Source organism: Protomyctophum bolini (assembly GCF_963924005.1).
Source record: "Protomyctophum bolini genome assembly, chromosome: 24".
Classification (NCBI taxonomy): Eukaryota; Metazoa; Chordata; class Actinopteri; order Myctophiformes; family Myctophidae; genus Protomyctophum; species Protomyctophum bolini.
The window spans coordinates 21,185,205-21,212,657 of record NC_137885.1 but is presented as its reverse complement, the minus strand read 5'-3'; the positions used below and the strand labels follow the sequence as shown (position 1 = coordinate 21,212,657).

Sequence of the window (27,453 nt, the reverse complement as noted above, 5' to 3'; positions counted from 1 at the left end):
CAGTATATACTTAATATATACTTAATACCCGATGCTAGCTCAGTGGCCTTGTGGTTAGAGTGTCCGCCCTGAGACTGGGAGGTCAGGGTTCAATCCCCGGCAGGGTCATACCAAAGACTCTGAAAATGGGACCCAGTGCCTCCCTGCTTGGCACTCAGCATCAAGGGTTGGATTGGGGGTAAAGTCCCTGCGATATTGTACCTACTCTGTAATAACATTCGTAATATTTAAAGCACATTCATTGTACAAGAGATGTATATCTGTTATACACACTTTTATTGTAATAATTAATGTTATAATAATTTTAAACTTGCACTTTGAAACTTGCATAATTATATCAGATTATTGTGTGCAAGGTTTAGCTTCAGTGATTTACATTAGTGCCTGATGAATGGAGCAATTGACTGTGTTGTGACTAACCAAAAACGAAATAATATAATGGAATATTGCTACCCCAGATCAATGCCCACCCTCACCCCGTTGGACAAACCGCATCACCCTGGATATCTGTAAACTACAGTAGATTTCTTTGCCCATATTTCTTTGCTATATATCTGGCGATGTCTACCCTTCAAATGGCACTAAGACACAGTATATGAGGTGAACATAGTCTGCGTACATGCACACACATATTATTATTGTTATTGTTATATGAATTGCTAATTTGTACTGTACTGTATGTTAAGTCCTGCCCTATACTTCTGCCTGGGCCCAGATGGGAGTTGTGAAGGATTAGGATTACGTAGTGGAATACATGGGCACAGGGGATGGCACAGCACTGTGTATAAAGTTTGCCAACTGGACAAACCATTTGGCAAAAGGGAGTTACAGTAGATTAGAAGGAGGAGGACCGTCATGAGGGCTTCTCTAGACACACAGCTGATTTCACACCTGTACTTGACCATGCTATTGTTGTCTTCTTTCTCTCCTTTGTCATCTTCCTTCTCTCCTTTGTCTTCCTCACCTTCCTCTGCTTGTGAGTTACAGGCACGGTTTAATATCAACAGCTTTTACAAGGCTGGGGACTTGGTTCTGGGGGGTTTGTTCACCACCCACTCAGTCCCTGTCTACCCTGAGGTGTCTTTCACCTCCAAGCCACAGGAGCCCACTTGCCATGGGTGAGTACACTATAGTATAACACAGTACACACAGATAAATAATGGTTCTTTGAAATGTTACATGGTTCCACAAAGAAACATCAACTGAAGAACCATCTTCATGCTCTTCATATGGTTCTCTTTTTTTATGGTGCACCTTTAATCACTTCCAAATTTTGAATCAATAGAAAAATTGTAGATATACAAACGGTTACAAGCTCACAATCGATTACCTTGTAGCACGTTGTGAGATTGTAGATTGGCTATTGTCGACATATCTATACAGATATCTGGTGTAGAATGAAAAATGAAAGCATGAAGTAAAGGGTTTAAGTGTGTGTTTAAGGTTTCTTTATAGAACCTTTAAAATAAATGGTTCTTTAAGTTGGCACCTTCTGTGTATATCATGAATACAATAGAAAACAAAAAACAGGGATTTTGATAGATAACATGTTGTATATTTCTACAAAGTATAAATATTCAAGAATACAGTAGAAATGTGTCTGTGTTAGTTTTTTTATTCCAGGGTTCAGGCAGGCCCAGACGATGGCGTTTGCAGTCACAGAGATCAACAGAAACCGCAGCCTGCTGCCCAGAGTGACTCTGGGCTATAGGATCTTTGACACCTGTCACACACTTCGGGGTGCATTCAACGCAGCGTTGTCATTGGTCAGCGGGAGAGAGGGTAGGTTTCAATTGGATGAGGCCTGTGCTGGGTCCCCTCCGGTGATCGGAATTGTGGGCGCCGATTCCTCAACACACTCCATTGCCATTTCTAGTGTGTTAGGTTTGTACAGAGAGCCCCAGGTATGTTTCCTTCTAGAAACCATTCACCATCACCGATTATAGGTTATATAAATGACATGCTTCATTTGGGTTGTTTATTTACAAATATAAAATGTGATAAATCATTGTATATCGTCTCTGTTGGGTAGAAACCTCATTAATACAAAACTGTTACTTTTCAGGATTCAAATTCCAAATAGCAAAAGTAGCAGATCAACAAGCTCAAAATGTGTCGCTCCGCTCCAAGTTTGAGCTTGTAGATCTGCTAATTTTTATGGTTTTGTGTAACGATGGTAGTATGATCAAGTAGGGCGTTCAGTTTGTTCAGCTTGAAAGAGGATGGAACATATTTACTTGCAGTTTATTTTTTTCTGCCATTATTTGAAAGTGTATAGTGTATGTTGACGGGATATGGGGGAGAGGTGGGGGGTGACACGCCGCAAAAGTCGTTGCGATCGGGAGTTGAACCCACGACACGCTGTCTAGGCAGCCTAAAGCAGGTTTTAAAAGATCGGAGTGAAATGCATCAGTGTTAGTGGTGTGATTCCCAACCCAGGCATGAGAGAAGGAATTCTATGTCCCCTGTCGTAATATAACATTGTAACCTAAACCTTACTGAATCAGTCACTGTGGTCAATACTTATAATATAAGGTTAACAACTGTATAATACAAAATACACATGGTTTTGTAAGATCCCATAGCCTACGTAGTTCTGAACACAACATAAATATTTTTTTTGCGAAGACAAAGTCTGATTCATTGTGTCCGTTATGTTTTATTGTTTCAGTCAATTGTAGGTTACAATTAGGATGGGAGTGTTGGCTTTCTGCTGCCAGTGCCTTTACACACTCATCTTAGTGAGAGACCACAGGATTTATTGTTATATTCTCCTGTGATCATAATAATTAAATGTTCAGATGAATTGAATATGAAGGACCCCAATGGAAACAAGCCATAGTGCGTCTTGGGTTATAAATCTCAAGACCTGAACTGTATACATTCTTGTGCTTTTTTCTGCATACTGTTAAGGCCTATTCATAGTCTGGATTTTCGGTGGTGAGGTGACCAGTAAAAACAGAGAGAAGGGCTGGATCGGTGGTGTTGGTTTGCTCTTCACCGCGGCTCGTGACATCATGTTGTAGTTCGGTGGTCACCTAACCACCGAAAATCCAGACTATGTATGAGCCTTTAAAGTATTCAATCAATCAATCAATCAATCAATCAATCAATCACTCATATGCTTATATTCTCTGCTTGCAGGGGACATTAAGTTTAATACATTACAGATGCTCTGTACCTTTTGCAGGTGAGTTACTATTCTACCTGCTCCTGTCTGAGTGACCGCCATCGCTTCCCGTCCTTCTTTAGAACCATCCCAAGTGATGCCTTCCAGGTAAGCAAAGCAAAGCAAAGTTACTATATTTTCCCAGGGTAACTGGACTAAGCTCAACAACTTGTTTACAGCCAGGCCCTGCTCATAGAACATTTCATTTCAACCATGCACTGATCTAATCTAATCCACTTATCCCTCCATTCTTACTCCAACCAGGTACGTGCTATGCTCCAGATCATACAGCGGTTCGGCTGGACCTGGGTAGGCCTGGTGATTCTGGACAATGACTACGGCCACCATGCTGCCCGGTCCTTCCAGGCCGACCTGGCCCGGTCTGGCCTGGCCTGCCTGGCCTACGTGGAGGTTCTGCCCATGGACAGTGACCCGGCCGAGGTCCGGAGGATTGTCTCTGTGATGAAGACGTCCGCGGCTCGCGTTGTCATCGCGTTTGTGTTTGGCAGCCGCATGCCTAAACTCATGGAGGAGGTTGTGTTTCATGATTCATGTTCATTTTGGTGATCCATAAATGTCTGTCTGTCTGTCTGTCTGTCTGTCTGTCTGTCTGTCTGTCTGTCTGTCTGTCTGTCTGTCTGTCTGTCTGTCTGTCTGTCTGTCTGTCTGTCTTTGTGACTAAATAATAATACATTTGTGACATAATAGATGTGATCCTTCCTTCCACTTCCTGAAAGACATTTGACATACAAGTAGGGCTGCACATATTAATCACATTTTAATCGGCTTCCTACAATCAAATTAACACGAGCATCCAATTATTATTTCAAATGTATGACACATTGTGAGCATGTATTTCTTCGGCACGCGAAACACATACATCATGCAGGAGCAATGAATGGAGTGAAAGACGTTAAACTTTGCTCATAGAAGTTTCACTGGAGTAAATACAAATAAACTGTATGTAAGATAAAGTGAAAGCAGTGCTCTGCTGATTTAATTGGAGCTAAGTTTTGGTATTTATTCTGGAGAGACAAGTTTTATTTGGATTCCAACCTACATTAGCAAGAATGTGCAGTAGCGCGACACGAAGGTCAATGAATATTCGTGATAAATAATCGTGATCTCAAGAATTGTTAATTGATCATTTTGGCCTTAATAGTGCAGCCCTACTGTACATACAAGGTTTCCGTTCCGACGGCGACGCGACAATAATATTAGTGTTGTTGAACACGACAGGTGGTCAGGCAGAACGTGAGCGGTCTGCAGTGGATGGCCAGTGAGTCGTGGACCGCCAACACTGGCCTCCAGACCGCCCGCTTCATGCCCTACCTCAGAGGCACCCTTGGCATCGCCATCCGTCGAGGAGAGCTGCCAGGTCTCAGGGACTTCTTGTTACACGTACATCCTGACAATGAGCCTGACGGCAGCCATGAAAATAACATAGTCAGTGATTTTGTTCCAACTTTTAAGCACGGTGATTCCCAACCCGCTGGCCCGGGGCCCCACCAGAATAATTGGCAAAACACTAAGATTTTATTGAAAATATAAAAGAATACACGTATAACAAAATATCATTTAAAACCATGAAAGATAACATTTTATTGTGATACTGATAAAAATGGATTTGATTGAATACTTTATTAACAAGATCAGTACAGGTAGTTATGCATGGGATTTAGTTATTAGTTCCATTGTTCCGAGTCGGAACACAATCGATTGATCTTTAAAATAAACATGCTCTGAAAATGCACAGGGCACAAGCGTGACCACTTAATAACACGGGAGACATTGGGCTGTTGTCTTAAGTGCAGTTCAGGACTCAGAAGGGTATTGAGGCGACGAACCCATTCTATATTTTCAAGAGGGCCCTGATCCAGGAGAGGTTGAGAACCACTGATTTAGTGTATAATCTGCGTTTTCAAACTCGAATTTGTGTTTTTGAATCATTTACATTGTATTTTAAGCACGCTGAAGTGTTTAATTGTGTTTCTTCAGGTGAGGCAGTTTTGGGAGAACACATTTGGGTGCAAATTCTCACCCCTTCCCTCAGAGTGGGTGGATGCTGGTGGAGGGCTGTGTACCGGACAAGAGGACCTTGGAACGGCAGAAACGGACCTTTTGGATGTGTCTGACTTCAGGCCTGAGTACAATGTGTACAAGGCCGTGTATGCCCTGGCCCATGCCCTCCATGACATGCTGCAGTGTGCCCCGGGAAGAGGGCCTTTCACTGGTGGCAGCTGTGCCCGTTTGCAGGCAATACAGCCATGGCAGGTGTTGCCATTAATTCACAGTTTAGTTGGACTTTTTGAATAATGAATACTGTATGTAACTAGAATTGCACTCTGTCGAGTGCCTACTTGCTTGTTGCACACTAGTTGCACACTTGCACCTAAAGCAGAGCGCGCAAGTGCTGTCGACCGCTACAAACTGTCAAATCTCAGCTTCTCTGTGAAGGATTGCTTTAAATTTACTTAATCTTAGCGGTATATTGTGGTTACTTTGCGCCACTTTTGATGCGTATGCACCGTCCCAGCATATTCGATGCGTATGCACCGTCCCAGCAAATGATGTAATGACTACTTGTGCCTGATACAGCAGTGGTGCCAGATTACATACACAGAGGAGCATTACCTTTAGTCCTCCCGACACTAAAACAAATCTTTATTACGTCATCATTGAGAGCTAGTTATACCAGTTATACCCTGACGTCATATGCTGGGACGGTGCATACGCATCGAATATGCTGGGACGGTTCATACGCATCGAATATCATCCTGGGCGAAACTAGTATACTTGCGCGCTCTGCTTGTGCAAGTAAATATGTAATTCGTGAAAAGCAAGAACATTAATTACATTATACATAGTAGGAGAAAATTAAGTTTCTAGTGAGCTCCATGGGCATACAACAATTCCTGTCTTTAGTATAAGTTCTATATTTAGAATGGTGGTTCTCAACCTTTTCATGCCGTGACCCCCCCCCCAAAATAATTTGAACTGGGAACCCCTCATCCTGACAGCACTTAGTTGAGGCATTACATTTAGTTGAACTCATCCACAGATAAATATTGTGAAAATAGCAGATCTCCAAGCTCACAACGCCTCTCAACGCCAGGCGTTTAGTAATATATACTGTATACATAGTTTTTGTCTGTACCTCATTATTCTGTTCATCATTGTTTGTAGCTCGTGCATTACCTGGAAAAGGTCAGCTTCACCACATCATTTGGTGATCATGTATCATTTGATGAGAACGGTGATCCGTTACCAATCTATGATGTCATGAACTGGGCGTGGCTCCCTGACGGAACCGTGGCGGTTCACAACGTAGGCGTTGTCAAGAAGTCTGCCTCCGCAGGTGAACAACTCATCCTCGACGAAGACAGAATCTTCTGGAACTTTGAATCCAAAAAGGTCACGTGAGCTTTTTAATATATTTTGATAACTAATGTTGAGCTCATGCTCATGACACGCATGTAATTTGGAAATTGATCAATTGTTTACTTTCCTCCGTAGCCGCCTCTGTCAGTGTGCAGCGAGAGCTGTGCCCCTGGAACCCGTGTGGCCAGAAGGAAAGGGGAGCCTGTCTGCTGCTTTGACTGCATTGCTTGCTCTGAGGGAGAGATCAGCAATCAGACTGGTTGGTTGACATTACTAGTCCAGTGCTAACTTGAGACTTGATACTGCAACTGTCACTTCTGATCCATAGCCCATGGCAAAAGTCTGCTTACAGTAAAGAGAAAAATGCATGATAAATGCAACGTAACTACAAATGTCCTCCCTCCACTGATTGGTCACTATGTCATTGTAGCATGCTGAGTGCTACTGTGGGATGTTGCTGCCACAAATTGACAAGACAGTTGTATAATGAAAGGTCATTGTCACGGGGCAGCCCGTGCCCTATACACACATACACTGATTAAGGCCTTGCACGCACGCACACACCACACAGACTGTGGGTAGTGGGGCAGACAGGTCCATATAATCATATCATATAATGTCAATACTGTTGATGTATGCATTTACAGGATGTGCAAATGAAATGATACACAAAGGGAAAACATTCAGTTTATTTACCTGTGTTTATTGCAACCTCAGTGTTTGTATGGCCTTTCCAGTGCTGGCACTTTAAGAAGGGGGGAAGGGGCCAAGTACTGTTGAGGAGTAGGGGTGTTCCACAATGTCAAGTGTAAAGTATGTCTATTATCTGGGGAAATTAATGTAACCCCATATGATGTATAATCTAAAATAGAACATCTAGGTGTGGGGTTACCTAGTCAGGTTCAGCTGATAGCTGTGAGCTTGTAGATCAACTGTTTATATTTAATTGCTTCTCTGTGGTTGGTAGGATCCTCTCCTATAAAGGGGAGACTGCAGGCAGAGCTAGTCAAGTCAGTTATGCTGGGGCAGGCATCATGCTGACAGCCCCGTGAGAGAGCTGCTAGGGCCCATGTCATGGGCATAGCCTAGCCTAGTGTAGTTTGTTATTTTTCCTTTTTCCTACGTTGTACATTAAGTATTTTTGAGTTCTTTGTTTTGTATTTTGGCCAGTATTCTTTTTGCTGTTTGATTTTTCCGAATATCTACACTGGAGCTGGAGGTTTGGAGCAATAAAAGCCACCAAAAAGCATCGCTGACTGTTTTTGGAGCCTTGGCCCTCGGGCAACTTCACAGTCGTACAACATTTTACACAAGCACCATCGGCTACACATGTTATCAAAGCAAAGCCTGCGGTCTGCTACTTGCTATGCAAATCAAAGTATTTTATAACTTTGCAACGCTGAACCAGCTATTTAACTATAAACTATAAACAGCAGAGTCTTAATTGAGTGATAGTTAACAAAAGTGTAGCCTATGTAAACAGCTTAAACTTGGGGAAAGTGAAGTATAGGTTTCTTCACTCTGGCATGCCAAAAGTCTGCCCATGGTGCCAGTTCAGATCAATTGGTCAACTCACTGAGGAGTAAATGTAGGCCTACAGACAAACAGACATAAGGAAGGACAGACTTTTCCATATTGATTCATAGTAGGATATAGTACGATTATTGTAGGATAGTAGAATGTAACAATAATTACATTCTACTATCGTACAATAATCCATATTTCAGAAATGTATTGTCCTATGAAGATAACGTGCATATTATGTACATTATCTTCATATAGGACAATATCCGTTTCTGTCCCTTTAACCTTGCCATCTTTGTTAGACTCTACAGAGTGCATCGGTTGTCCAGAGGACTTCTGGTCCAGTCCCCAGCGTGACCACTGTGTCCCTAAGAGCGTAGAGTTCCTCTCCTACCATGATGCCTTGGGTATCTCCTTGACAACCATCTCATTGCTAGGCACACTCATCTGTGCCATTGTTCTGGGGATCTTCATCTATCACCGGGACACGCCCATGGTGCGCGCCAACAACTCAGAACTCAGCTTCCAACTTTTGCTGTCACTCAAACTATGTTTCTTGTGCTCACTTCTGTTCATTGGCCGTCCCCAACTCTGGACTTGTCAGCTGAGGCATGCCGCATTCGGAATCAGCTTTGTGCTGTGTGTCTCGTGTATCCTGGTAAAGACTATGGTGGTGTTGGCTGTGTTCAAGGCCTCCAAGCCTGGGAGTGGAGACATTCTGAAGTGGTTTGGTGCTATGCAGCAGAGAACAACAGTTCTGGCTCTTACCTCCATCCAGGCAATAATTTGCGCAGCCTGGCTTGTGTCTGCCTCACCAACTCCTCATAAAAACACAAAATACTACAGTGATAAGATAGTCTATGAGTGTAATGTGGGGTCAACAGTTGGTTTTGGCATGCTATTGGGTTATATTGGTTTACTGGCACTCCTCAGCTTCGTCCTAGCATTCATGGCAAGGAATCTTCCAGACAACTTCAATGAAGCCAAGTTAATCACTTTCAGCATGTTGATCTTCTGTGCCGTGTGGATAGCCTTCATCCCAGCATATATCAGCTCTCCAGGCAAATATGCAGATGTAGTGGAGGTATTTGCAATTTTAGCATCTAGTTTTGGCCTTTTGGTGGCACTGTTTGGACCAAAGTGTTATATAATCCTTTTGAAACCGGAGAGAAACACTAAGAAGTCCATCATGGGTCGCAGTGTCACCAAGACATAGACACAGAAATTAAATTATGATACATTTTCTGTGTAATTTATATTAATAAATGCACATGGATTATTTGAATGCTGATAATGTTGTTAGTATAATGCGTTCTGTTTTCTACCAGATTAAACTAAATGAGCCATGAAGGCTAAATAACCAAATAAGGGCTATTGGTGATTATAGACTGACCCGATTATAGACTGACCCGAAAAGCCCAAGTCCAAACCAATACTGTGGCACACCACAGTATTGGTTGTGGTGGGCCAGTCTGGGCCAAATTCCGCAAAAATGTCCGGGCCGAATTGTTGTCGCAGTCCAGCCCTGCTCTTTGCCCACATTTTCCAAAATGGAAATTTGATGGTGTGCTGTAAATCGTGCCTGAGGAAAAGACAGCTGAAGTGGCCGGCGGCCAGGGCTGTGTTTTCAGCAGTGTAGCAGTCAAAGACTAGCTCCGGCTTGCTAACTGACATCCCACTTCGAGGCTTTCTACTGTATATGTCTAACTCTGAGTAGTATACGGGTGTGCAGGTTTCATTTATTTTCATTACTGAAATATTGATCAATAGACAGACACAAGGTTGATGTGACATCATTGTAGTACATAATGGACCAATAGACAATCAGATTGTTGGTGACAATTAAAATATGAAGCACTAATGACTAATGAGATTGCTGATTGTTTTATTGGAATATGAACCAATAGGCAGACAGATCCTTGATGACATGGTTCATTTTGGGTCGGCAGAGTTTACAACATGTTTAAGACAGTAATGAATGTCACCCAATCAAAAGAAAATGGCACATGAGGACCAATCGACCAATAGGCTCTATGCACACAGAATAACAGAATAACTTCCTACTTCCGGACCGCTCCCCTACTTCCTTCACAGGTGTTACCATTGATACTATTTAAGGCTCTGTTCCATTTAGTGTGCAGTGGTTCTCAGCTTTTTTATCAAGGACCCCCATAACAGAGTGGAACAGAGCCTTAACACCTGTGAAGGAAGTAGGGATGTCCCAAGTTCTTTCCAAAATGACGTGTATGCATATAGCCCATTGTCTTGTTTATAGGCTCCACAACAAACTCTCCCTATGCTGGTCTCCACACTCAACTGGTCATGTGATCAGGCCATATGATCGGGGCTATAGATTATAGATAACAGAATGGCCTTTTGTTTTGTTGACACATCCAATTATTTAATGCATGTCATCATATTATATAAAAAGGCTTCCAAATGTTCTATAAGCGGCTCTACAAGCTCCCAACGTCGCAACACTATCATGGAATTCAGGGCCGTATCTAGCATGACGCAGACAATGCAATTGCGTTGGGGCCCAGAGGCATTCAGGGCCCACGGCCACCACCCGTGCCATTGGTAAAATACAATTAAAAATACATACGAGATCTAGATCTCTCCAACATTGGGATAGACATTGGACACAAACAAATGCTCTCTCTTCCATTAATGCTTACACTCAACTCAGGATGTGATCTGAAAAGTCAAACCTATGGAGGAGTCAGGAGTGTATGTAATCTGATACTAGTGGAATTGATCATCATGTAATCTGATACTAGGAGGAGTGGACATGGATTTCAACTTGAAGGTAAGGGGTGAATCCCTAAACTAGTCAGTGCAATATATCATAGCTAGGAGACGATGTCAACATTGTGTTGTAGCTAACAGTTCAATGTATTACACAGGCAAAAAAACAGGACATTTACAGCAGTTGTTCTCCACCTTTTCAGACAGTGACCCCCCCCTGAACTGGACCCCCCAAAAAATAAAATAAAATAAAATAAAATAAAATAAAATAAAATAAAATAAAATAAAATAAAATAAAATAAAATAAAATAAAATAAAATAAAATAAAATAAAATACATATAAATATTGTGAAAATAGCTGATCCACATTTACAACTTGTGCATCTTTCTTATATTACTTTTGACCTGTGTTTATAGTAGGCCTATAGTACTGTAGTTTGTTGATTACTTTTGATGCAGTAATGTTTTTTTATTTATTATTTTTATATGAAAAAGGTCTTAAAAGTCCCGAAATTGTCACTACACTGTCAGCTGGGGACCCCCCAACAATCATGTGGGAAGCCCTGGGGGTCCCGACCCACAGGTTGAGAAGTACTGTTTTACAGAACGCCCAGGGTGTGCCTCTAGTGCTTGGTGTTCAGGCTAACTCTCAGTTAACATTAACACAAACTTGTTGACATTGACAGCTAGATCTAATAACTCAGAAACACAGTACATTCATATAGAAATAAATCAACAAATACAACAGTTCAAGAAATTAATGAACAAAAAAACAATAAATAAATAAATAAATAAATAAATAAATAAATAAATAAATAAATAAATAAATAAATACATAAATACATAAATACATAAATACATAAATACATAAATACATAAATAACTGTTATAATGTACAGTTGTTATTGTTCCTGATAAGAGAGCTGAGAAGTCATGATGTAAGTAAGCTGGAATCTATCTTGGTGTATATTCTCTTATTATCTTTTGGTTTTGTGGAACAAATGTATGCATAATACAAACAAAAATAATACTAAATGAGTTCATGTAAAGCTACTTTGGGGATGTTTTTAGGGTGGTAAGATATTTTTTCATGTCCATGTATTTATTTATCAGAGATAGATTTTTTTTTTCCTTTAATGGAGGATTTAAACCACACATTGGACGTGCTCTGCTTGCGCATGTAATGATGATTGACATGGTCCCGCTTGATACGTTGTCCAATATACAACAGTACATGCAGGAGGAGCAGGTGACTAGGTAGACATGTGAGTTGTGTAATGTTGCAGGCCAACCTGCTCGATTCCTCCGGACCAGCATCAAATACATGCCTCCTTGCTTGGAGGCAGGACTAAGTAACACGTGGAAGTTACATAGTATTGCAATGTGGCAAATGACTTTTCAGCTCTCTTATTATTATTATTAGGATTATTATTAGTACATAAATAAAAAAAGACAGACAGGTGAATATTGCCGGTTCTGTTTTCTGTGTGTGTGTGTGTGTGTGTGTGTGTGTGTGTGTGTGTGTGTGTGTGTGTGTGTGTGTGCGTGCGTGCGTGCGTGCGCGTTTTGCACATTTGTGAGAGACATGAGAATATATGTCTCTGTCTATATATATGCATACAATATATGTATAGGCTACACAGATGTACTGTATGTATTCATGTGTGTCCATGCATGCATGTGTATACTATGCGTATAGTCTCTGTGTGTGTGTGTGTGTGTGTGTGTGTGTGTGTGTGTGTGTGTGTGTGTGTGTGTGTGTGTGTGTGTGTGTGTGTGTGTGTGTGTGTGGGTGTGTGTGTGTGTGTGTGTGTGTGTGTGCGCGCGTGCGTAAGTGCGTGCGTCTGTGTTTGTGCTTGTCCATCCATTGGGTGGATATAGACAGTCTTTACTGTCTCCTGGGTGTGAACTACATCCAGTGCACCAGTGTCACTCCTGAAACAAAGACAGCAGAAGATTAGAATGGATGGACAGACAGACAGACAGACAGACAGACAGAGGCAGCCATAGCTGAATGGGGAAGCCAAAGGCCCCAGGTTCGATTCAAGGCCTCAGCAATGCATCAAGGTGTGCCTGATATGAGTAAGGCCCACGCATACTCCAGTTTTAGATGATACTCACCTTTTTGGTGTTTAGAAAAAACAGAGATAATATGTGCTGGGGTGAGCAGTGAGTCGCCTATTACCGCGGCATGACGTCATGTTGTAGTTTTCCCAACACCCGCTGTGAGTATAGGATATCACCTAAAAACTGGAGTGTGCATGAGACTCTCTGAGGCACTGCCCCCTGTTACTTAGAATGGGTTAATCAAGCAATAATAAGCCACAAGAGGTTGCAGTTTACCTTTTATTTTGTAATGTTACTACTAAACGGAAACCAGACAATCAGAATCAAGGAATGGGACTATAGCCATTTCAGAAAGAAGAGAAAAGAATGAAAGAAAGGAAGAAAGAAAGAAAGAAAGAAAGAAAGAAAGAAAGTATAAGTACCTGGTCATGGTCAGTAGTTTCTCCAGTTATAACTATTCTCTTCTCAATCCTAGTGGCTGAAATCCCACCTTTCACCACCTGAGGACATATTGATGATGATTCATGCCATAGGCGTAGATTACACACCACAAAATGTCTGTGTGTGTGTGTGTGTGTGTGTGTGTGTGTGTGTGTGTGTGTGTGTGTGTGTGTGTGTGTGTGTGTGTGTGTGTGTGTGTGTGTGTGTGTGTGTGTGTGTGTGTGTGCGTGAACTAGTGAGTGTGTGTGTGTGTGTGTGTGTGTGTGTGTGTGTGCGTGGTCCATGCGTGCATTGGCTAAATTCTGTTCATGGTCTGTGATAATTGGGAGTCGCCATATATGGATGAGGTGATGCTTCCTGTATCCGTGATCTGTATCCTGAAAATCATGTTGCTGAGTTTGTGCATCTACTTTTGTTTTTGTTCAAGAATTTCTTGTAAATGTGAACTCGACTAAATAAATATGTTTTCTCACCCGTGGAGCTTCAAAAGCCTTCACCAGGGCTGCAACATCCTAGTGGAAAAAACATTGAGGAAAAAAGAAACAAACAAACAATAAGCCCCTACGTTTAAAACACACATGCGCGTATACATACATACACACAGACACATGTGATGACTTGATCATGTAACTGACTTAGAGTGTACAAATGGAACCAAAATGGACACTCTCAGATTCATCTGGTCTTTGAAATTATAATGTTTGAGAACCACTGTACACTAAATGGAACAGAGTCTTCATTAGTATCATCAGTAACACCTGTGAAGGTAGTATGGAAGGGGCTAATATGGTATCTTCCTCAGATTCGGGTTCTTGGAAACACCCCCCAGCCAAATGGTGCGCTGTGACTGGCCAGTCGCTGTGATTGACAGCCTACACCTAAACCTAACCCTAACCTTAACCTCAGTAAAACTATACCTAAACTTAACCTCAGTAAACTATACCTAAACCTAACCTCAGTAAAACTAACGCAGTGGCTGGGGGGCGTTTCCAAGACCCCGAATCCAAGGAAGATACCATATTAGCATGGAAGGGGCCTGGAAGGAGGAAGGGTTATTCTGTGTGCATAGAGCCTACACAGGTCGTGAGGGGCGGGGTATTTCTAGTGGCCCAGATATCCAGTGTGTACCTTATGCTCGTCCACCATTGGCTGGTCCTGGAAATGCGACTCTGTCGTTGTGACAACGGAATCAACACTCTCCGATGTCTGAAACAGGAAGCAAAGAAAGCACAACTTGAAAGTCATAGTAGTGTTTTAGCTATAGGGTCCGATTATTTTGGGAAGCAACGGTTTAAGAAATGGCGCATATTACACAACTTTCAACATTTTGCAACTTTACCCCTTATCCCTAAACTTATTGGCAATTTTTTTTACCATTTTAAAACATTTTTAAATAGTTCAACTAGCCAATCTACATCGACACGTTTTGAGTTGTAGATCAGCTATTTGAACTTGTTTTAAATAGTCAAAAATGGTAAATAAGTTTAGGAATAAGGGCTAAGGGGTAGCGCAAGATATAGCTGCTATAGTTACTGAGAGGCAGGCGTTAGTACAGCCAGCGTACCAACAGTTTGTATGGATAGAGACAGACAGACAGACAGACAGACAGACAGACCTTTATATGGCTGTCTTGATGTTCTGTAGAAGTGCACCCTCTTGATGCCGACTGGAGCAGAGCAGTCAATTTTGGAGACATGTCATCGAATGTCGGCTTGGGCTACATATACATAAATACAAATACACATATAAATACACAGAAATACACAAACACACACACACACACACACACACACACACACACACACACACACACACACACACACACACACACACACACACACACACACAAACGGTGGTGCAGACAGACAGCTGTAGCCATGCAGGGGGGTGACGCTAAAGAGACATGAGGTGGCTGTGAGTGTAGTTTACTTGAACCAGAAAGTGGTCAAACATAGCAGTTTCAAATGCTGAGCCCATTGTTATTTTAACAACCTTTTCATGGTCTTTAAAAATGTTTTAATATGCTGTACAATGTACAGTATAACACATTTGTAAACAAAAGTATGCTCACATTAATAAAACTCCATGTACAGTACAGTGCACATGGAGTTTCATTAATGTGAGTTCACTTCGGTTTATAAATGTGTTATCACTGAAATTATGAACTGGAATGGAAGCATAAACTCTCAGAACCTGAGACTTAATCGAGCCTCAAATTGAACCTAGCATCTGTTGAAACAACATGCTATAAATAAACATAAACTGATATTCATCCAACACCATCTGCAAAAGATGATTAGAGTCCTCTGATTGGTCCAGGGCTGAGTGTGTGTGTGTGTGTGTGTGTGTGTGTGTGTGTGTGTGTGTGTGTGTGTGTGTGTGTGTGTGTGTGTGTGTGTGTGTGTGTGTGTGTGTGTGTGTGTGTGTGTGTGTGTGTGTGTGTGTGTGAAAGCTTTTGACAGAGTTTGTACAAATATTTGAAATTTATACAACCCTGTGCAAGTCCCAAACTTCCATGTCACTTTTGCGTGGAATCCTGTTCATACCTAGTTCAGACAACAGCAAGCTTCTGATGGTCTCGCCTCAAACCTCAGTGAAAGAGTCAAACTTTCCTCAACTTTTCCTTCCATGTTTTCTTTTTTGCTCGAACAAAGCCACTTTCTCTGAGCTTGGAAGCAGAATACCATGTTATGGTGTGTGTGAACTAGGTGTTAGTGTCAGTGACATAAATATCGACGGTGCAAATGGTGCAGTTGTGCCGGAGCCCAGGGGGCACCAAAAGGAGCCAAGTCCCTCCCCGCCCAGTCTAGCATAGAAATAATATGTTGCACCAACATTAGGAAAAATCAAACGGCTAAAGTAGCCGAATTACATGCTGAAACGCATTCCTCCGTCAGTCTCATGTGTCACTTTTTGAGTTTGGTGGGGCTAAACAAAATATTTGCACCGGGGCCTATCACCATGATGTTGCGCTACTGGTTAGTGTTGTGTCCTGAGAGAAACCTAACAAACCATCCTTTCATTTTCGTTGGAGTTGGGTCAATGACAGAAGTGGCTAGCGAATGGCATTCCAGTCCCTTTCGTTAGTGTTAAGAAAATGAAAGAAGAGGTTAGTGAGGTAGTGCAGGTTAGCATTGCTAACAAGCACATTTCTGTTTTGTTAGTGGCAGTATCAGAAGTGCTTCTAACCAACAGGCTTCCATTCCCGTCGGCCATTTTGGTTTCAGTGTAGAAGGCTCAGAATGGCACAGCAGCGAAGGCAGGGGGAGTCAAAATAAATCAGAGGCAGCTCACGCGCAAGCGTGCACACGCACACACTATGTGCGGGGATGTCGGCAGACATCCTCAGGCTTGTAAGCGGAGCGTTTGCTTGGTTTCCATGCCAACATTTAATCAACCAATCAGCTTGCCGGATCAGCATACCACACTGGCCAGGGATGGAGACGTCCTTCCGCTCAGTTGACCCGGGGAAACAGGAGAGAGGAGGGGCAGGCCGGCATTTGTCAGGAGGTCATCGGGTCTCAACAGAATCAGTCGACTGTGGTGAGCGTTGATGACATCACCGCTCATGTCGTAATCACTGGCCGCCGCCGGGCCAGAGATGAGCTGAACCTGACTTCCTGCCGTCCACATTGTGGTACTGCTAGCAGGAGCGGTAGTAGTGCTAGCTATAGCGGCAATACTAGCCATAGGAGCAGTACTAACTGTAGTAGTAGTAGTGCTATCTGTAGTGGTACTCGCTGTGCTTGTCGTTGTACTGGGAGGCCAGGCATTGCTAGGAGACAGCGGAGAGCTGGGCGTCATCACCTCGCAGATGGTAACTAATGGCAGTCCCGCGCTGATGACATCAGTGATGACGTCATCTGCCAGGGTCACAGAGACGACCATGCCCGCCGGCATCTCCTCTGCGGCCATTTTGTCAACACTCGTCAGGGTGACGTCGGCGTCCTGAGATGTCATGGTGACCACCATTCCGGAAAGCGTGTCATAGCTCCGCCCCAGTTTGTAGCTCTTCTCTCTGATCGGCTGAGGACTGGTGCCGCCGTAACGTGACTGGCTGTCTGGCTGAGGAGGGGCGTGGCTAACTAACAGCCAGGCATCCTGCAGCACAGACAGAATGTATATACTCTATACCACAGAATACTATAATCATTCATTATTTATTATAACTAGAAAATACTGTTCCTGAAGAGACAGTGTGGGCTCGCTTGTTGGTAGCAGGTGGCATGGACCCGGTTTTTAAAGATTAAGCCAATGAGGAGGTCGATTAGAACTGCAGTTGTCATAAATGGCCTAGAAGGTGTTGCTATGTCCACGCCTGCTGGTTGCAGAAGGATTAACACTCCATTCAAGTGAATGGGTATTTGAGTAGACTTTATTTGACCGGACTTTACACTTGCTTTCATTAACTAGTGAACATTTTCATGAATACTACTATGCTTTCAGTCGTTGGTTAAAAGTCTATAAACATGATATGCATTTCACGAAAGTATTATTATTATACGTATATATCGTAGGATAGAATATAGAATAGATTGCAATAGAAGTTGAATATTTACATTTGATTGACAGCCTGGTTGACCTACCGCAGCTGGTATGCTGTCCAATGGGAGGGGCTGAGTCTCAAGATCTGATGTCGTTGGCTGTTCAGAAAGACACAAAGAACATAAACCAATACAGTGCAGTGGCGGAAGAAATATTTCAACTGGCTGTAGATATACTCTATTACAAGTCAAAGTACTGCACACAAGTGGTGATTTTTATTAACTGAAAAAGTATGTTTGAAAATGTCCAATCCAGTCTACCAATGATGTCACCGGTAGGGAGGTTTCTAAACTGTCCACAGCCCTGCTCTGAGACACAGAGTGAGTAGACGGAAAAGGTACCACAGAATAATGATGAACAGTATAGTGAGGACCTATGAAGATAGGATGAAAAAGGGGTATAGTGCTCCTTTGAGTAAAATACTTGAGTAAAAGTACGTAGTTACCTCCTGAGGTTCCAGAGGCTCTATCATGGGCGTGAAAACAGGAGAGCAGGACATTCGTATATCCCACTCCGTCATCCCTCCTCGCCCACCTCCTGCAATTACAATGACAATTTATTAATTCATTGATTAAGTAAGTAATTATCTATCTATCTATCTATCTATCTATCTATCTATCTATCTATCTATCTCTCTCTCTCTCTCTCTCTCTCTCTCTCTCTCTCTCTCTCTCTCTCTCTCTTTGTTGACCTTCGTTCTAGCACAGGGGTTCTCAACATTTTTGGCTGGGGACCCCCGGAAATGCTTTGGCCATGTCTCGTGACCCCCCCCCCCCCCCACACACACACACACACACATACAAATTGACCGCTAAAATACATTATAAATAAATACTGAAACCAGAATCAAAGTGTCCCTTTAATCTACGCCAAGATTAATTCAAATGCCAAAGGCAGGGAGTGTGTTCATTCATAACAACAGGAGTCTGTCCAGAGGCATTCAAAACAGCCGTCATAAAACCCTTACTGAATAAACCTAACCTAGATAACAATAACTTATATAATATATATATATATATATATATATATATATATATATATAATCAGGTTTCAGGGCAAATCACAGCCCTGATAAAAATTATAAATTACCTCAGAACACACACACACACACACACACACACACACACCTACGCCCTCCAGGAAGTTGCGGCGCAAAGCGTAGATGGAGCTGTCAACCTCCACAGCTATAACCTCCGCTTCCTCGGTAGCTCCGCCTGCTTCCTGTTCCTGAAATCAAATGGATACCTGAGTTATTTTTAACTAATTAACATAATATCCACTAATTCACTCTAGTGGATAACACCTGAATTATTTAAAGATGTAGTTCTGTGATTTTTTTCCACCCTAAAACATGGTGATCAGGGACTTTACCTCTGCGCCACCTGAGCACCTCAAAACGAATAATTAATTACATAGCAACTATAAAGCACACTTTTTGTACAAGCTCGCAATGCTTCGCATCTCGACACGTTTTGAATTTGTAGAATTTGTAGTCCTTTGTAGACTCAAGGAGTCAAGGACCCTCTGTGTGTCTCCGGACCCTACTTTGAGAACCACCAAACTAGTTACCTGTGGGCCAAATGTCTGTGTGTTTTATTTAATAAGAGTCACCACTTGATCCCTATTCTGAGGGTGTCACATTCCGTGACATGTTTTGGATTTTCATGTGTTCCTTGGTTTTTAGTTAGTAAGTGTTTTAACTAATTGTTTTACTGTGATTTTGTAGTATTGTATTGCCCTTGATTCCTTGTTGCAGTTTTAGTTTTGCTTTACACTATGTGTACCTTTATTTTGTAGTCTTGTTTTTTAGTCTTCCTGTCTTCCTTCTGTTCCTGTCTTGTCTCACTAGTTCTGTGATTGCCAGTGTTTCCACCTGTGTCCCCTTAGTTCCCCAGCCTATCCCAGTGTTGATTATCAGATTATCAGTGGCGTTCACCTGTGTCTAGTTAGCTCTTGTCTATTTATATGCCCTTGTGGTTTTGGTTCTCTTGCTTGTACTAGTCACTGTTCAGTCTTGTTTTTGAATCCTAGTGTATTCCTATTTCCTAGTGTTTCCTCGTGCCTGTTTCCCTGCGTTGTTAATAAAACCTGGATCTTGTGAATCTGCTTCTAATGTCTGTACTTGCGTCCTACACCTTCTCTGCCCTGCACCGTGACAGAGGGAATCATTAGCTAAACATAGCCAATCTATAAGTTCACAATGTGATGCAGCTTTCCGATGTTGAATGAAGACCCCGGAACTAGAAAACCATGCATTAAACTAGACTTACCTGTGTCTTCAAGTCTGAGTCTTCATCAGACTGGTAGACATACAGACAGACAGGCAGGCACGCCGCACGCATGCACGCGCGCGCGCACACACACACACACACACACACACACACACACACACACACACACACACACACGCACACACAATTATTTGGTACAATTCGTAGTAATAATGTACATGATGGATAGGCTATAAAATATGAATAATTGATAAATACATATTTTTTTTTACCTCTGACAGATCTATAGCTGTATCTGTGAGCTCAGTCTGACAGACAGACAGACAGACAGACAGACAGACAGACAGACAGACAGACAGACAGACAGACAGACAGACAGACAGACAGACAGACACAGGCAGATTAGAACAAAGGGCACACATTGGTCTGTCTGGAAGTGTGTGTGTGTGTGTGTGTGTGTGTGTGTGTGTGTGTGTGTGTGTGTGTGTGTGTGTGTGTGTGTGTGTGTGTGTGTGTGTGTGTGTGTGTGTGTGTGTGTGTGTGTGCGCGTGTGTGTGCGCGTGTGTGTACCTTGGTGTCATGCTGGACTGGCGAGGGGGGGCTGTGCTGTGAGATCTCCAGAGCTCTCCTCTCCTCCTCTCTCTCTCTTTCTCTCTCTTCCTCTCTCTCTTTCTCTCTCTCCTTCTCTCTCTCTTTCTCTCTCTCCTTCTCTCTCTGCTTTTCTCTCGCTTTCTCTCTCAGCTTCTTCTGTCTCTCCTCTTCCTCCTCGTCTTTCTCTTTGTCTCTCAGTCTGTCCCTCTCGTCCCGCTCCGCTGTCAAAATCAGCAGCTCCTCATCTGACACACAAACAGACAAGTTCCATAAGTGGCCCATAGAGCTGGGGCTTCTCATAGTGGGCGCTGTGGCGCCCAATACTCTTTGGTCAAATGAGTGCTTTTCCACCGCCAGTCGATGCTTCGTATCCATATTAGATTGCATAATTCAATGCATAATTGGCGGAATGGCGCAGATTTTGCAAGGATACATTTATTTTATAATACTCACATTTTTCCACATCAAATGTAAACATTTTCGTTGGCTTGACACGGGAAATTATGCAATTACTTAATGTAAATTAACTTGTTGCGTCAACATTCAAGAAATGATGACACTTTCAAGTTAATCCTAATTGATGTGACTACTGACTACTCAGACTGCAGCTTGCCACGTCAGGTAGTGTCCCATCGAACCAGATAATGGACAGCACAATTTTAAATTCCTTTTTTTTTTTACCTTGAAAACAATGAAAGGGAGACAATAATATATGCATTTGTTTTGCATTGCTACCTCACTCCCATGAAACATCAATACTGAAGAACTGTTTATTACATTTAAAACAGAAGATAATAATAACTAAAGTAAGAAGTCATCAGTGATGGCTCTCTTTCATAATGTAGTAACCTAGTTAGTGTAATGTGAAATACAGTTACCTGGCTCCAACTGTTTCTCGGGTGTAACGACGGTGATTACGTCGCTAAGGGTGATGGCCCTAGAGGAAGCATACAACCCCAAACCAAAGTCTGAAACACACACACACACACACACACACACACACACACACACACACACACACACACACACACACACAATGAGTTTATGCTTATCTATCTATCTATGAGTTTATGCTTATCTATCTATCTATCTATCTATCTATCTATCTATCTATCTATCTATCTATCTATCTATCTATCTATCTATCTATCTATCTATCTATCTATCTATCTATGTTACATATGTCTGTCTGTCTGTCTGTCTGTCTGTCTGTCTGTCTGTCTGTCTGTCTGTCTGTCACTGTATCATGGAAAAAACACTGGATGTCACTGTATCATGGAAAAAACACTGGATGTCACTGTATCATGGAAAAAACACTGGATGTCACTGTATCATGGAAAAAACACTGGATGTGGAGAGTGGAGTTTCGTGTTCATGCTCTTATATAGGTATTAAGGCTCAAAGCCTATACGTTCATTTTGACATTGGACTTTATCTCCCAAAGTCGCTGTACTGCCAGTTCCCCAATCCCCCACACATCCATGCGTATAGTCTTGTACCAATGACCTGCCAGTGAGGAGCCGCCAGCAAGAGGACGTGTGGAGGAAGCCTGCTTTCAAACCACACCGCAGAAGCAAATGGAGGCAGCCCTACTACTAGTAGTAGCAGGGATGGGGAATGGGTGAGGAATTTTCACCTTCGAACACAGCCTAGAAACCAATTCTGCCAGCCAACTATAGTAGCATGCTGGTCTAATCATTAGACTGCAGATCCACACCTCCTGGGTTTGAACCCAGCTGCTGCCACTACCGCAACTTTTTTTTTGGACGATAAAGTATATATAGTTTTAGACCACAATGGAGGGGCGCTGTCTCTAGCAAACTTGAGCCACAAGAGACAGGAGCAGGTTGCCATGTCAAACGTTTGCTAGAGCCGACTCAGCCCTGTTCGAGTTGCAACCCAATAGGCACAGAATAGTAAATTATTACCCCCCAAGGCAATGCCAACACTGAGTAATTATGTCCCACCACGGAGCAAAGCCAAAGTGCTGTCCTCCTGGAATAGACAAATCCACAGACGGGTGCCCTGGTCGCAGCCCAGGGATTTCCTGTAGGCGGAGACAAGATATCTGCGGTGTACACAGTCCGCTCTTCTACTACAGTGAATGGGAAAGTGATGTGATGTTTGTCTGCTCAAACGTTGCTCTTTTACCTGCTTTTTACTAACTAGAACTACCCAGAACATCAAGATGAACCTGTGTAGTTTATGGCTGCTCCAACAGTACATGTACCGTAGGCCTAGTGACAAAATTCGACTTTGGAGAGAAACGGAATGTCAAATACGAGCGCCCGCTCGAATTTCGTTACGATTGATGTAACTGGTAGGCATAGCTCTCTCTGAACAGTCCACAGCCCACTGAGACACAGTGTGAACAGACAGAAATGGTGCCATATCAGAATGAGCATCAGCAATGAGAAATTAAATGAAGATGAGGTTAGATTTATCACCAGTACTCCACATCCACAACCAGTATGTTTTGGGCCTTAGCCTTTACACAAAGCACCACAACGGCACATTGCCACAGCAACGGCAGGCCCAGCCAATCAGAGCTCAGCATAGGGTGACCAATCAGCCAATCAGCACTGAGCACATGCACCGTAGGCTGGCAGCCACTAAGCAGTGCTGTGTGTGTGTGTGTGTGTGTGTGTGTGTGTGTGTGTGTGTGTGCGTGCGTGTGTGTGTGTGTGTGTGTGTGTGTGTGTGTGTGTGTGTGTGTGTGTGTGTGTGTGTGTGTGTGTGTGTGTGTGTGTGTGTGTGTGGTATTCGCAGGTGTTAGGTATTTGCAGACAGTCCTCTTAAAGACAGTGTGACAATTTCACAATAAATGCAAAAAAATGCTCCTTTCTGTGTATTTCACTCTGGAATTATTAAGGATATTGACATGTCATTACATAACAATTAAGTCAATAATAACATTTGTGTCCCAGGTGTCCATCTGCCTAAATGTAAATCTCCCTTAAAGAATCCCGATGGGATCAGTTTTCTAAAGTCTGTAGCGGTAATAACGGCCAGAACCCACGGCTGGAACCAAGTGTGCCGTGCACCTCCGTTTATATTTTTTGGTTTGCTTGTTTTGTTTCTTTTGGTATAATAATTGTTTGGCATATCCATCTTTTATTCACACATCAGCGCGGCCAGTGAGACTAAACTAATTGAGATATATATATATATATATATATATATATAGAGAGAGAGAGAGAGAGAGAGAGAGAGAGAGAGAGAGAGAGAGAGAGAGAGAGAGAGAGCTAGGGATAAGCATTAAGACTGAAAGTGTTCCTTATTTTGTAAGTCTGTGCATATAACATTTATATATTGGCCTGTCAACCATTTTTCATAAATAAACAAAACAATATCATCTGCATGTTGGCTAATGGAACACAACAATGCTAATAATATGCCCATACTAAGCCTAAAATGTAGTTACTGTAGGTCAGCCGGCCCGACAGTATAGCTCATCGATAAAATTACCATTAAATATGTCACTCTGTCCCTTTAAGAGCTGCAATGCTTTGGGCATGCTCTGTGTGTACCTGTGATGGCCGGAGAGCCAATCTGAATGTCAGTGGGCCTCTCAGGCCTGATCCTCCGAGCTGGGAACCAATCAAAATGTCCGGTCACCAAGTAGGAAGAAATAGAATAAAATAAACAACAACCTGGACTAACTCTTTGTCTCTGGACCAATCAGGAATAACTCATAGTATAGGAATTAAAGGGATATTTCACTTGGCACCCTGGCTTTTGTGGGCACCTCAGACAGTTTTTAAGTTGCTTGATTAAGTATTTAGATATTTGATATTCATTGTCCCCTTCCTATGCAAACCCATTGTAACTTCAAACTCCGTTTTAACTATGATAGATTCATGGGAAGGACCCGTCCTTGGTTATAGTATTCATAGTAGTTGTAGTACTCGTACCTCCATCTAAACTGCGGCTCTTGCTGGTGGAGCGCTGGAAGTGCGGGGCGGGCCTGTGGATCTGTGAGCTGGCGCGGCGCGATTGCATGTGAGTCCTCCCACTGTAGCGGAACTTTGAGCCCAGGTTCAGGAACCGTTTGGGAGGTTCTTCTGGAGCGATCGACCTGACAGACGGACGGACAGACACACAGATCAGTTCCTGGAGAGTTCTATAAACCAGTAGTTTCCCAACGTTGGACTGGGGGCGCCAAAGATCCCTGGGGGTATTTGAGGTATTTTCTGTTTCACAAGATCATTTCAAGGTTGTCATGCACGTTGATTGTTTGTTTCGTTTTTCAAGATCAAGTAATGAGATCTAGCTATTTCCGCTATTTGAATTATGATGCTGATGTTTCTACAAGTACACATCTTGATTCTCACCGTCCGGAAGGCAAATCAGTTTGCCCGTGGACCACTTTTTGAGGCTATTCAGACCACAGTCTGTCAGTAAGATATGCATGCACGCCGCACGCACTTACCTGAAGAATGTGTGGTTTTCCACGCAAATTTTCCAAAGTCGTTTGGCAGATCTGTGGTTCTGCAGCTTAAAGCCAATAGTAGACTGAAACTGTTCAAACTAGAGAGAGAGAGAGAGAGAGAGAGAGAGAGAGCCCAACATTTTACAACCAACTAAACTAAAGTGACCCAGACTGCACTGCATAACTCTGCATAACTCACGCGTGCGTGCATTACCTCTCCCGGTGTGATCTTGATATAAAAGTTGTTTCTCTTGTAGGAGATTTTCAAGATTTTGGGCCAAGAGAACCTATTGATCCTCAGCCTGTCTCTGTAGATCAACAACCCACTGGAACACACCCCGAGCATGATGGCCACACACTCTGAGTCCTGCACACACACACACACACACACACACACACACACACACACACACACACACACACACACACACACACACACACACACACACACACACACACACACACACACACGCACGCACGTGCATGCACGTAGTCGTACACAGCAAGTGAACCAACATATACTTGATAATAATGATTATAGTAGTGCATAAATATGAATGAATGTATTCATTATTATTTTTTAACGGATGATGACGTATGACCAAATCATTAACTTATTATGACGATTTTAACCAAATAATAAAGCAAAATAATTTGCTGCTGCCAAATGCATGACTGCTTGCAAAATAACTCGCCTTTGTTAATGCGTAAAGAAAACAGGCTTATATTATAAGCCAAACAATATTATCGTTGGCCCATAAACCTAGCCTATGAACAATAAAGAAAATGCACCCAGTCGCCCAAATGCATTGCATGGTCCACGGCTCCACGGACAGCGCATTCTCGATAATAACAAAAAGGCTGTAGTATTTACTTCAAAAACAGGCATATTCCCCCATTTATGATGGCATCCGTCCCGGGTTGTCGAACAGATCACAACACAGAGGCAAGGTGAAGTTCACTGGCCTGCTCAGTAACAGACCCATATGGGGTGTGTGGTTTGTTGGTCAAAGGCGCACACGCGAATAAGGAGTAGGAAAGCTCACGGTGCTAAAAGGTAACGTCCTGTCATGGTGCTAGTCTAGAAGCGCACCCGCAGACCTCTCTCTCTCTCCTCTGATTATAGGAACGAGTATATCGAACTACAGGTGTGAATAGAGCAGGCGTCTTCAAAAAATGTCAGGCCACGGACCCCTTAGCTGAGAGATAGATGAAGCAGGGACCTACACTGTCTGTCTGTCTGTCTGTCTGTCTGTACGTGTGTGCGTGCGTGTACCTTGGCATGATGTAGATCCACTCCATACATGGAAAGTTTCTTAACGTTTGCCAAGAAGAGAAGTTCAGCTTCGGCAGGAGACATTCCTCTACTCGCCCACACATGCACACAAACACACACACACACACACACACACACACACACACGCACGCACACACACAGTAGTCATATGATACATGTTGATTTGTAACTTTTAAACTGTATGCGTCTTTATGTGAGTGCGTGCATGCGTACTGACTTGCAGCTCTTGTGCAACTCCATGATCTTGTCTTCCATTTCTTTGCTTTGGTTTGGAGCAAACTGAAGTTCACTGAGGTAGTTTGACCCCTCTGATGACCCCGCCTCCTCTGAAACAATACAAACAATCTGGTTCTCAAAGTGTAGTCTGGGGACCCCCAGTGGCCCTTGAGGGGGTTCCAGCCTGGCTATTTTCACATCTTTCTTTTATACAAACTAGACCTGTGCCCGTCGGCCACCGGCCTAGCTTGGAACGATGCAAGTTGGGATTGGGAACCTAGTATGCAATACCCATTGTCAATGTCACAGCACCCGCTTGAAATATTTTCAGATGTAGGTCTGCAGCCATATACTGTACACTAATTTGGCGGTCCTGGTTTTAGAGTAGCCAATAGTGGCGCCAGATTCATACATGCAGCGTTAATGCACTTTCTATGTGGCTGAGCTTTTCCTTAGCACTGTGACGCTAGTGCACTAGCCCAAAATCCATCCATACATCTTCAACCGCTTATCCAGAGTCGGCTAGTGGAGGCAACAGTTCCAGCGTAGATTTCCAGCCTTCCCTCTCTAGAGCATTATAGCAACTTCCTCCTGGGGGATCCCGAGGCGTTCGCAGGCCAGTGTGGAGATGTAATCCCCCACATCTGGTCCTTGGTCTGCCCCGGTGTTATAGTTTGTGAGTTGGGTTCTTTATAATAAGAGACAAACACACTGGAGTATATTGTAGCAGCAGGTCCAGTTTACTGGGTAGCATATCAGAATGAATACAACAGGCATGAGCAGTCGATCACACAACAGTCCGTGCAGTACT

General features: G+C 42.9%; 2 protein-coding genes across 2 annotated transcripts in view; one reads left to right on the top strand and one right to left on the bottom strand.

Annotated features, from left to right (window-relative positions):
- Positions 1-1,643: 1,643 nt before the first annotated feature.
- On the top strand, positions 1,644-9,290 carry LOC308311817 (extracellular calcium-sensing receptor-like; the record flags this gene model as incomplete). The annotated part of the gene is made up of 8 exons (XM_080758594.1): positions 1,644-1,904; positions 3,191-3,277; positions 3,434-3,703; positions 4,409-4,615; positions 5,168-5,443; positions 6,356-6,583; positions 6,686-6,809; positions 8,377-9,290. The coding sequence occupies 8 exons, from the start codon at positions 1,644-1,646 to the stop codon at positions 9,288-9,290; spliced, it is 2,367 nt and encodes a 788-aa protein (XP_080614720.1).
- Positions 9,291-12,630: 3,340 nt separating this feature from the next.
- Positions 12,631-27,453, bottom strand: part of LOC308311816 (band 4.1-like protein 3) — a 17,751-nt gene continuing 2,928 nt past the window's right edge. The window contains exons 7-24 of the mRNA XM_080758593.1: positions 26,644-26,734; positions 26,406-26,493; positions 25,344-25,496; positions 25,130-25,227; positions 24,612-24,775; positions 24,228-24,287; positions 21,576-21,665; positions 20,677-20,942; positions 20,379-20,414; positions 20,146-20,175; positions 19,003-19,102; positions 18,321-18,412; positions 17,890-17,973; positions 14,946-15,047; positions 14,459-14,536; positions 13,804-13,842; positions 13,312-13,389; positions 12,631-12,757 (exon numbers count right to left, since the gene is read on the bottom strand). Coding sequence (XP_080614719.1) covers positions 12,752-12,757; positions 13,312-13,389; positions 13,804-13,842; positions 14,459-14,536; positions 14,946-15,047; positions 17,890-17,973; positions 18,321-18,412; positions 19,003-19,102; positions 20,146-20,175; positions 20,379-20,414; positions 20,677-20,942; positions 21,576-21,665; positions 24,228-24,287; positions 24,612-24,775; positions 25,130-25,227; positions 25,344-25,496; positions 26,406-26,493; positions 26,644-26,734 — 1,655 coding nt within the window. The 3' untranslated portion in view covers positions 12,631-12,751. The remainder of the gene's footprint in view (positions 12,758-13,311; positions 13,390-13,803; positions 13,843-14,458; positions 14,537-14,945; positions 15,048-17,889; positions 17,974-18,320; positions 18,413-19,002; positions 19,103-20,145; positions 20,176-20,378; positions 20,415-20,676; positions 20,943-21,575; positions 21,666-24,227; positions 24,288-24,611; positions 24,776-25,129; positions 25,228-25,343; positions 25,497-26,405; positions 26,494-26,643; positions 26,735-27,453) is intronic.